We start from the raw sequence: 12662 nt of genomic DNA, 5'->3' as shown, positions 1-12662 counted from the left end.
AGTAAAAATAAAAGTATACCATCCCATGAAACACACGGTTACTGCTGCTCAGTGAGAACAGAATTAGGAATGAGTACTCCCCTAGTTAGGGAGTGGGCTGACACCTGTTCGTGGACCAGTATTAGCTCAGATGCACTGGAATCACGCAGGAGTGTTTCATTTGTTTTAATATAAATTAAAGTCTCACTTCTAGAAATTATAAGCCAGCAGGTCTTTGGGTGAGGCCCAGGATTCTGTATCTCTTAAAATATTCTTCTATATTTCTCAAGAGATCCTAAAACACAGTCAAGCTTGGAAACCAATCCCAGGTAGGACACAGAGGTATAGAAGATAGTGAAGAAAGTGGTCACTGGGAGCGCTGACAAATTCCAAAGAAAGATGATGAAACTACCTTCCTTTTTATATCTTTGCCTCTTCAAAAAATATTTTCCCTTTTTCCTGTTCACAAATGATAAAACACTTGAGGGTGCCCCAGTGATCTTTGCAAACTAGATATGATCCTATCACCCCGCCCTGCCGTACAGGAACAATCCTTAAGATGCTCCAAATTCTCAATGCGGCTTAGAATGGCCTGTGTCAACTCCACCTTGCATCACTGACCTCATCCTGCAGCATCCTATTTCTCTGCGCTCCAGCTCCAGAGGATCGTTTCCATTTCTCTGACTTGCAGGCACTCCTTTCGGTCGTGAGGTCTTTGCAAATCCAGTTCCCTCAGTCTAGACTCTCTGGACAGCCCTCTCCAGCCCACACTGCTTCTAATCTATTCACTTAGAAAAAGCCCGTAACTGCTTAGTTCAATAGTTATTTCCACAATTAAGCTACTGATGCCCCTGACTATAGTTAAAGCCCCCTTTACCAAATCTCCTTCACGGCACCTATCAGAAATTTAATTTTATATTTTCCAGCATTATGTGGTCTATGCTTGCATCCTCCAAGAGGACAGGTTCTGTATGTCAACAAAACAAAATGCTGGGAATTCCCTGCCCGTCCAGTGGTTAGAACCCTGTGTTCTCACTGCTGATGGCCCAGGTTCAGGCACCTCTGGGTGGAGAACACAACCCACAAGCCATGCGGCCACACACACACACACTTAAACACAACAAGACCAGTGCTGTTTTCACAGTAGATATTCACAAATGGGAAACTGGCTCATATGGCAAAGATTTACTGGTGAAGCAAATTATATTTCTGAATAAATAAATGCAGGTTATAACATCTTAATTTTTAAAATACATTTTAAAAGGAAGAATTTGGAAAGTTGAAAAAGTAGTACAGTAAAATTAATGCTGAAATTCAAAGTCACTGACACACCTTTTGAAATGTGAAATAGCTGTAAAATGGCTATGTAAGTACCATGCTTTTCTGAGCACAGTACTGACCATAGCAGGCATTCAAATATTTACTAAATGAATGAGAACTACAATAAGACCTGTTATCAGTGGTATCCAAGATGAAGTACCTTTACTGCAGAGGTTTCTGGAAGAATGTAATAAAATTCATAATTAAATATATTTTTAAATCTCATTTTGTTTTATATACACATATATATAATCATACATTAACTTTGTATATAAAGCAATATATAATACATATATAAAACAAGATGCATAATATATCATATAACATATATAAATACATAGGAGAAAAAAGGAAGGAGAAAGGAATAGGTTATAGATCGATTGATCACTTAATAGACTGACATTTTTTTTTTTACCAATGGGGATAGTCAATAAAAAATCTAGAGACCTCTGATTGAAATGATCAATATCAGAGACCTCAGCATCAGAGACCTCTGATACTCTGCAAGTTAAGTTTTGTAGGATAATTTTGTGCTAAATGGCAACTTGAACATAGGTGACTAACTCTCTCCTCTTTCCTCCCACCTCTATCTTATTGATTCCCTTTTAGAAAGACTAAATAAAATATAACAACAGAGAAAACACTAAAACAAAACTGCAAACCAAGGAAGAAGTCCTTATACCAATAACTTGGAATAAGCAGAAGCCTGGGGGGTGGTCAGAGAGGCCGGGACACAAAATGAGTTCCAATTAGAGCAGGTCAGCGAACTTCTATAAGGAATGGTCTATGACCAGATTGAAGGCAGGGCAGCTGGATCTCTACATGTGAGGGAACATCTTGTTTGGTCTGTCGGATGAAACATCAGTAAAATCCAACAACTGTCTTTCATTAAAAGGAGGCTGTCAGAAGGTACATGTGGACTCCAACTGGTGAGTCCAAAAACCAATCAAGTGCCAGGCATCACACCAAGCTAGGAGCATACACCACACAGACTCATATACACACAATGAAGTCACACTAGGCACACACATGCATCCACACACAACCCCAACCAACTCCACAACACGCAGGGAAAACAATCTGTCAGTACAGACACGCAATGTTCTTCATCCCGTTTCCCTGGTTTCCTCTATATTCTATTAATCGACCAGTGAAACTGACTTGTAAATTTAAACTTTCTCCTTCCTTCTTGCTTTGCAATTCCTGAACTATCTGTATAAAAATCCATCTCATTCCCCTTTGGCACAAGCATAGTTCTCACTGAGATCTCTGAGAAAAAAAGGTCACAGGAATAGAATACCACAGTCTGAAAGAAAATGTGTGCCCTGAATCATGAGTACAAATATCTTCCAATGAGACCGTCACTGCAGGGAACAGACAGATATTTTATGAAGCTTCTCTTCAAAGAGATTCATTTCTCATTGTATTTATGGAAGTGGAGAGAATGCACACAAAGAAGGACAAGTATCTACCAAAAAGAAAACTATTACAGTGAAGGCATCAACAGCATTTTACATACTGTACAAAGTCATGGAATGAAAGACAGGAATATGCAATTTTCCTATGCTTTCAGAGGGTAAGAACAAGTAGATAAAAATGACCAGGGAAATAAGACTGAAGACATATTAAGGCTGATATAGAAAATCAATATAATTACAAAAAATTAAAGGGAGAAGGGAATAACTGAGGAAAAATAATCCAAGAAATTATGAGTAGATAAAGAAATCTGCCTCTATAAATCAGAGGTATATGAAAAACTAGAAACAAAACTAACACCCAGACAAATCTTGATTAAATTCTTGGATTTCAAAAATCAGAAGAAAAAAGCCCATTAGCTTCTAGGAAATTATGAAAGAAATTGTGAAAGAAATTAAGAACCCAAAATTTTATACTCAGTGTAACATATATGAAAACGGAAATTATGGTTGAGATGCTATGATGTTATCCTATAGTATCATAAGATAGCATCTGATAGCATCAATTATAGCATGAGATGCTATAATTATATCTTATACCAAAGTGTGTTATGAGAAGACCACAAAGCAGAAATTTAAGCAGTATGGAATTATAATCTGTACATATTTAGGACATTAAAGGGCTGGGCTGTAAGAGATTAACAAAGACTTAAGAGGAGGTTGCTTTGCTTTTTTAGAGAGAAGAGCGCCATAAATCCCCACTTAGATGGTCAACCTACGACCACAAGTCAAAAGAGCTGTGTCACGTGTTGTAAGGAAGGATGCAGTAAGTACCTCGTGTTTAGCTCTATCAGGAGGATAAGGGTGAGGCTCTTTAACTGCTCTGACAGTGAACCAAGAGAAAGCTGCTATTATGTTGAGAACTGTTTGACAGCCTGACTCTGTCTGGGCACAGATCAGAAGGGGGCCACACACACACACACACACACACACAAAACTGCTATTATGTTGAGAACTGTTTGACAGCCTGAAGGGGCCACACACACACACACACACACACACACACACACACACACAGAAAACTGCTATTATGTTGAGAACTGTTTGACAGCCTGAAGGGGCCACACACACACACACACACACACACACACACAGAAAACTGCTATTATGTTGAGAACTGTTTGACAGCCTGAAGGGGCCACACACACACACACACACACACACACACACACACAGAAAACTGCTATTATGTTGAGAACTGTTTGACAGCCTGAAGGGGCCACACACACACACACACACACACACACACAGAAAACTGCTATTATGTTGAGAACTGTTTGACAGCCTGAAGGGGCCACACACACACACACACACACACACACACACACAGAAAACTGCTATTATGTTGAGAACTGTTTGACAGCCTGAAGGGGCCACACACACACACACACACACACACACACACACACACAGAAAACTGCTATTATGTTGAGAACTGTTTGACAGCCTGAAGGGGCCACACACACACACACACACACACACACACACACAGAAAACTGCTATTATGTTGAGAACTGTTTGACAGCCTGAAGGGGCCACACACACACACACACACACACACACACACACACACACAGAAAACTGCTATTATGTTGAGAACTGTTTGACAGCCTGAAGGGGCCACACACACACACACACACACACACAGAAAACTGCTATTATGTTGAGAACTGTTTGACAGCCTGAAGGGGCCACACACACACACACACACACACACACACACACAGAAAACTGCTATTATGTTGAGAACTGTTTGACAGCCTGAAGGGGCCACACACACACACACACACACACACAGAAAACTGCTATTATGTTGAGAACTGTTTGACAGCCTGAAGGGGCCACACACACACACACACACACACACACACACACAGAAAACTGCTATTATGTTGAGAACTGTTTGACAGCCTGAAGGGGCCACACACACACACACACACACACACAGAAAACTGCTATTATGTTGAGAACTGTTTGACAGCCTGAAGGGGCCACACACACACACACACACACACACACACACACACACACACAGAAAACTGCTATTATGTTGAGAACTGTTTGACAGCCTGAAGGGGCCACACACACACACACACACACACAGAAAACTGCTATTATGTTGAGAACTGTTTGACAGCCTGAAGGGGCCACACACACACACACACACACACACACACACAGAAAACTGCTATTATGTTGAGAACTGTTTGACAGCCTGAAGGGGCCACACACACACACACACACACACACACACACACACACACAGAAAACTGCTATTATGTTGAGAACTGTTTGACAGCCTGAAGGGGCCACACAGACACACAGACACACACACACACACACACACACACACACACACACACACACACACACACACACACACACACACACACACACACACACACGAGAAAGCCAGGCTGGAGCCACCTTGAAACCTACCCAAGAGTATCCCTAGGGAATGATGGTGCCCAAAAACGAGAATTTATGGAGCAGAATGTTGAGAAACTGCAGCCAAAGGAAAGTAGAGTCAGTCAGATGAAAAATTCACCATCTGTCATGGAACGCTCGGTCAAATATCTCTAGTAGGGTCTCCCAGGAACCCAAGAAGGAACCCTGAGTGATAGTTGCATTTAAGCATGAGCCAGGCTCACACAGCAAGACCACATTACAGAAGTGCCAGTCAGGGATGAAGGGCCCTGCTGTCTTTCACTCTCTTCCTTCACACTGGTAAGGGGCAGCAGGCACAACAAGAAGGGGAGGGAGGAAAAGGAAAGCTCGGCATGGAAGACAGACTAGGAGTGCACACTCTATCTCTACCAGTTCACAGTAGGCTGCTGCTAGGCCAGGGTGGGGGCTGAAATTAGAATATCATTTAGGATGGGAAATCTTTAATTACTAAATTGGAGCTGTATCTGGTGATCCTGATTGGCCATAGGACATTTTACTCTCTGAGAATAGTAACTTGACCAAGATTTCCTCCAGGGGAAAAGGAAGACCTTTTCCTATAGAAGATAAAAGAGACACCTAAAGACAATTTTTAAAAGGCTGTTTAAGACTATCCCCCCAAGTCTTCTTTATGCGAAGTCTATGTTATTGCCAGCCAAAATGTCCAAGTGTGCAAAGGCAGCATACGAGGTTCTCAGAGAGAAAAGCTTCTGAAAGTCTACCAACACATTCTCCTCCTATGAAATTGACTCAAAAAACACTAGCTGACTGAGCGATTAATCAGATTTAAAACTCCCAAGTGAGAAAAATGTGGCATACAAGGTTTAGTGCTGAGTAATAAGTAAAATTCAAATCTAAATAGTACTATTACAGCAAACTTATATGTTTTAAGTCTTGGTCCATAAAAGACATACAAAATGGTATGCAACACAGTTGTTTATAATAGCAAACCACTATAAACAATATACCTCTCCATGAACAAGAGGTGGAGAAGGAAATGGCAACCCACTCCAGTGTTCTTGCCTGGAGAATCCCAAGGACAGGGGAGCCTGGAGGGCTGCCGTCTATGGGGTCACACAGAGTCGGACACGACTGAAGCGACTTAGCAGCAGCAGCAGCAAGTATATTATGACAGATCCATATGTGCTGATACAACTACACATACCAGGTATATTTCTAAACTAAAAAAATAATAAAAAGATATAAACTAATACAATCCTATGTACAGATACATGGAAACTTTCTGAAATGTTACATCATAAGGTATTAAGAGTGATTTCTATTAGAAGAGCTTTTTAAGCCATGTTCAAATTTAATGTTCTTTAGACCTCAAAGACAAAAATTAATCTAAAAGAAATAAACATGTTATTTATTCTCAGGGTAGCAATAGAGAAAAATCTCACAAAAATCTCAACTTTGAGGTGCCATAAAAATTCTTAAAATGCACATAACTTAGGCTGCAAGTTTTCATGTGCAATAGATTTTTACAGCTCAATTCTTTAAATATGCGGTTTAAGAAAATCAAATGTGTATGATTTTGTCTGCTAAATAGCAATACAGTTCATTATGTAAAGAAAAAACATGTTTCCTTTCTTCCCCCCAAAATCTGATGACCTGAATTTAAAAATATATTCCTTACTCAAATCTCACAGATGGTAGGTACTAGCACAGAAGAAATTGCTATAATGGAATAATTACAGACTTTTAATCCTAGACTTTGGTTCAAAATTTCTCAGTACCTTCATCTGTAATGTGAGAATAATGGTACCTACTTTTCCAAAATTACAGTGCATGGCGCTTTGTACTGAAAAGTTACTCAGACACTTTTATTAATATTTGACTTAATACCAGATTTCAAGAGGTACTATTATTAATAAAATGAAGAAGTGATTCATAAACATAAAAACCCCAGGCCTTATGGAGGCACTTTCTGTTCAACATAATTACGAACATCATACATACGGGACAAGGCACTGAAACCCGAATGAGGGCTCAGTCCAGCTCCCGTCCCTCATTATCATAGTAAGACAGCTAAAAGGCTGCTTCAGACCCACTTGTCGCAGAGACAAAAGCGCTCTGGAACGAGGTACAGTGACAGTAAACTGTCTGGGTGCCATCTTGAGGAGATGGCAGGGCAGTGTAGATACCGCTATGAATAATTATAGGGGAGAAATTCTAGTTAGAACAAATGGAAAAGCCTGCTCCTCAGTACACTCAATCTAGCTGGCCAAGCCCTCCTCCAACACAGCCTATAATTATACACATATACAAAGAGGGAAATTGAGACTATTAACAAAGTCACAGAATAGTAAAGGCAACATCTGATACCTTTCCATATTTTCTTTTCATAATACATTTCCTGTATAACATTTTTAAATAATATACATAATTCTATACTACTTTTATCAAAGATATCTGTATACCAACCTAAAAAAATGAATATATGACTTTATCTAATGACAAGTTTGGTTGTCTTCACAAAATAAGAGTCCCCTTATTAAATAATTCTTATGTAGTAAAGAAAAAGTCTCATTTGCTCTATTCCCTGCCCCTGTAATACCTACACTAAAACCCTAGGGGTTAAGAAAGCATAATTCAAAAAACGGGAAACTTATAATAAAAGACTTTAATTTTTTAAAATAATACATCCCTAAATAATAGGAAATAATTTCTTAATTCTCTCACTTCGATAATAAAAAATAAAAACATTATAGTTCAAAATAGCTGCTGCCAAGACAAAATTGAAAAAAAAAAAAAAGAAAGATAGCAGCCATGAAAAACAACTAGTGTGAAGAACCTTCCTACCCATCTCTCAGAAGACTGCAAACTGACGGCATTTTACACAAAACTAATGCATGATCAAAGCACCGCATGGTATTTCTTAAAAACCAAGGTGTTTCTAACTGTGAAGTAAGAGAATGTTGCTAAAAAATAAAAAGTTGTAACACTGATGAGAGCAAAGACAGTGATTTTATTGAAAGCAAGAAAATACTTCACAAAAAAGGTGCTTCCACTTTTGAGTCAACAATCTCCTTTAGCACTGATCTTCCCCAAGCAAAATTATATGAGGTTCCAGTTATAAATCAATGCAAATAATTATAAATTTGAAGGCAAGCTTTTGTGAGAGTTACATGTGTAATCATTTCAGGCCCTCAATAAATATCTGCTTAATTAATTAAACCATACTTATGTACCAAGTATACTATGTATTTTAAATAAATAATTCATTTGGTTTTTTAAAAAAATCATACAAGGAAAGTTTCTTTATCTCAATATTGTAGGTAAAGGAATCCTGCTTCTCACTAAATGGTTAAATATAGAGGTATATGATCCAGCAATTATACTCCCAAGTATACACTCAGGAGAAATGAAAACCTATATCCACACAAAATCTATACATGAATGTTTATAGTGGCACTGTCCATAATAGGCAAAAAGTGGAAACAACACAAATGTCCATCAACTGATGAATGGATAAATAAAATGTGGTATGTTAATACAATAGAATCTTACTCAACTAAAAAAAGAAACTCAGAATTGATGACGCTACACATGGATGGACCTTGTCCAAACCTACTTGAAAACATTATGCTAAGCAAAAGAAGCAAATCACAAAGCACCGCTTATTGAATGATGCTATTTACATGAAATGTCCAGAATAGGCTAAAAAGACAGAAAGTAGGTTGGTAGTTGTTCAGGGCAGGGACGATCTAAGAACTAGGGAGTAACTGCTAATGGGACAGGATTTCTTTTAAAGGTAATGAAACTGTTCAAAAATTGATTGTGATCATGAAGGCACAGCTATAAACATACTAAGGGCTTCTGAATCATATACTTTAAATGAGTAAATTGTATGTTCTCCTGAGTTTTAGCTCAAGAATGTTGATTTTTAAGAAAGCATTCTATTGGATTAAAATATATAGCCTAGGGGGCCAATTAGCTATGTATTCAATTTTTAATTCTTTATCAGATATAGATTTAGAGTATGTATATATTATATTCACTCTCTCCTCTTTTTCCTCCAAAATAAAAAAAAAAGTAGCTAATTTTCACTGTATGTTAAAACAGAGATACAACAGGAAAGCTCTTTTACAGAATATGGTCAGCTTACGTGACATGCACAACTTGATCTTTAGAGCAGATTTCAAGAGGCGAACAGGTGTAGTCAGGAGTTTTATAGAATTAAAATAAGCAAAGTCAGGGAGTTGCAATGTAGAAGCAAAGGGCACATACAGATAAAGGACATCTCTATCTTTTAGTTTAGTTGTGAAAGAAAACACAAAAACATCAAATTTACCATCTTACTCATTTTTATGTGTATAGTTCGGTAGAGTTACGTATATTCAAGTTGTCATACATTTCTGGAATATTTTTATCTTGCAAACTGAAACTTTAAACCGATTGAACAATAGTTCCCCATCTCCTCCTCTACCCTGCCCCTCACAATAACTGTTCTACTTTCTGTTTCCATAAGCATGACTACTTCTGATACTGCATATAAGTGGAAGCACACAGTATTTGTCTTTTTGGGCCTGGCTTATTTCACTCAGTCATGGATGGGGTCACAGAGTCAGACACAACTGAAGTGACTTAGCAGTAGCAGTATTTCACTCAGCATAATGCTCTCGAGGTTTATCCATGTTGTAGGATGTAACAGAAATTTCTTCTTTATAAGATTAAATAATATTCTACTCTATGTATATAACACATTTTCATCCATTTATCTGCAGATGGAACTCTGGGTCACTTATTCATCTTGGCTCTTGTGAATAATGCCGCAGTGAATAGGACTCCTCTATCTTAACATTCTATTTTCTCACTATTATTAAGATCTCAAGGGGAAAATCAAGACTTCATTAAAGTATAAACAAATGCATATTAAGATAAATCAGTATTCCTCAAATCTACTACAGAGAATATTAATATGTTTGGGGGAAGAAAGAACCCATGATTTCAAAAGTTTAGGAATCTCTGAAATAAAAGAGTTAAACAAGATTCTTTATTGGAAAACTTCTCAGTTTTTTATTTTTCAATGTGTACTGTGAATCCCTAAGAAACTGTATCCCAGGAAGCTTTTCTTAAACTTAAATTTAAGAAAGCCCTTGATGCGGGGTCTCTTGGATTCATGTTCCGAAAAGTAGCTAGGATAGGTCAGTTTACAACTGAACACAGAACTGAAAGCTGGATTCTTTTTACACTACCTTGAATAGCTATATGTTCATACATACTAATGTTACTAGGAAAACAATGCTGCCTTGATCTAACTAAGAGGCTCTGGCTCTATTTATTTTACTCTTTATACTCTTACAGCTAAAGAAGTCTTGGTCATGGTGCCAACAAAAATAGTGTCAGTTCTGCTGATATTAAAAAATGCACACAACTCAAATTCAGATTCAAACACACTAAAAGTTATAATGTATGGTCTTTATCTTCAGAGTATCTGCAGCTAAAATACAAGAAAGATTATTAATGTACCAAACTCACTGAAACCAGAAATCAGATCTATCAGAAGCTATTCAAGAAAGAGTCCCACTTTCAGAAATGACATCAATAAACCTTTTATTCAATGCTGACTTCCATCTAATAATACAATGAGTAATACTGATGACACCTCAAATCACAAAAGTAAGGTTAAATTAGTACAGAGCTATCTGTAGCTCTCAAAATGGTGTAAACCAGGAGAATGCATCTCTCAACCATGAAAATTAACAAAGCTGTCATTAAATGTGTTACTTACTGCTATAATTTGGTCTCCAATTTGGATTCTTCCATCATGTTCCACAGCACTGCTTTTTGTAATGCTCTTAACAAAGATCCCTGAAGGTTCTAAGATTAGAAACAAATTTGTTTTGTTTTATTATTTACAAAGTACCTCAAAGAATACCCATCCTCCATTCTCCTAAAAATAAAGTCCTAATTCTGAGTAGATGTAAACCAATAAACCACACAAACAAAATCACTAGTAGAAACCTTGGCTACAGAAAAAGACAATGGTTTTGTTTATGTGAAATAAAATATCACAGTCACCTGTACTACTCCAAAGGAAGATTTCCATTAGTTTATCATGAAAATGTATCATTAGACACATGAAAATATATTATGTTGATTCAGTATTTCATAAGACAAAGACATTAGAGGTAATTGCCAAGATAAAAGAAATAAAATATTAATGTTTAAAAACTACCTAATTTTTTATCTCCAATGTATCCAGCAATGGTAATTCCTAATCCTTGGACATTTTTTGTGAGCTCTACGTCAAATGTCTCACTTTCTTCACTTTTCTGAGTTGAAGCATCAACCTGAAATACAATTTGTAAAAAATAAAAATAAAAAAAATACATATAAATAAACACACAAACAAAACAAGCTTTTTCAAGCCACACTCTTCATTTAGAAAAGGTATGATGTAATTAGTTCTTAGAGAACTCTGCTAAAGAATTATAGTTAGGAATGACTCCTTCAATCTTGACAACTTGGCCTCAGCATCACATTTTTACTCAAAAGCAATGTCAGGAGTAAAGCTGAACACCCTCTTCAGAGAAATACATTATTGGTTTTTTATGAAAATCATAAAAAATTAGTTTCTTATTAACAGATTCTGTTTTCAGGAGTGGCTCACCTTCCTTTTTGAAGAAGTTAGAGGATATAATAGAGTTGAGATAAGTCAGGCTTTGAATCCACATTAACAAGCTCAAATCTAGCTTTGTCATTGACTTTTTCTAAGCATCACTTTGCTCAGGAATAAGAAAAAGCCCAGCTAACATTCATTGAGCACTTTCTATATAACAGACATTTGATATGTCTCAATTAATTTACTCCTTAGAATAGAAGCCTATGAAGCAAGTACAATTACTGTCAGTTTTCATCTGGGGAAACTGAGGAACATAAACTCTTCCAAGGACTCACAGTGAACCATCTTAATAGAGGAAGAATTCAAACGCAGAGCCCCTGCTCTTAAAAGATGCACAGTATGCAAATCCTCTTAGAATGTAAGGGCCACACTGCCTGCTCAAGGCATGCCATTATTTCTGTCTTAACTTGGAAGTTGATTCTAACATCATGAAGGTGAACCTGTCCTCCAGATAAAATATTAATAGACTGATGGTTATTTTGAAAGCCAGTGAAAGGTACCAAATATTAATTAAAACTGTCCTTGTATTTGCTTTATAAATTTAAACTTCAATATGAAAAGCTAGAAGGGAAGCATGCTTTTCCATGCTGATTTCCTTCACCCTGGAATGATATTTGAAAGCAGCGTTCTCTAATATGTAGAGTTGTTATTATATACTGGACTAAACGGCAAGGCTCCCTGAAAAAAGCATGAATGGACTAGTGCGGTAAGTCATCAATAAGTTGCTGGTATTATATACTGGTGTGGTGTCAGCAGATTCCAGAAAGTACCCTAGGAAGATCACAAAAGAAAGAAGGCTATGGTTTGACTAG

The 12662-nt window shown here is 37.3% G+C and overlaps 1 protein-coding gene across 9 annotated transcripts in view; it reads right to left on the bottom strand.

Annotated features, from left to right (window-relative positions):
• The window catches only part of MPDZ (multiple PDZ domain crumbs cell polarity complex component), a 160776-nt gene that overhangs the window by 90205 nt on the left and 57909 nt on the right, over nt 1-12662 (bottom strand). For all 9 annotated transcript variants that reach the window (XM_043890631.1, XM_043890630.1, XM_043890633.1 and 6 more), the window contains 2 exons: nt 11404-11518; nt 10957-11045 (listed from right to left, as the gene is read on the bottom strand). In XM_043890631.1, coding sequence (XP_043746566.1) covers nt 10957-11045; nt 11404-11518 — 204 coding nt within the window. The remainder of the gene's footprint in view (nt 1-10956; nt 11046-11403; nt 11519-12662) is intronic.

Source organism: Cervus elaphus, chromosome 29 (genome assembly GCF_910594005.1).
Source record: "Cervus elaphus chromosome 29, mCerEla1.1, whole genome shotgun sequence".
NCBI classification, from domain to species: domain Eukaryota; kingdom Metazoa; phylum Chordata; class Mammalia; order Artiodactyla; family Cervidae; genus Cervus; species Cervus elaphus.
This window is presented reverse-complemented; position numbering and strand designations above follow the sequence as displayed.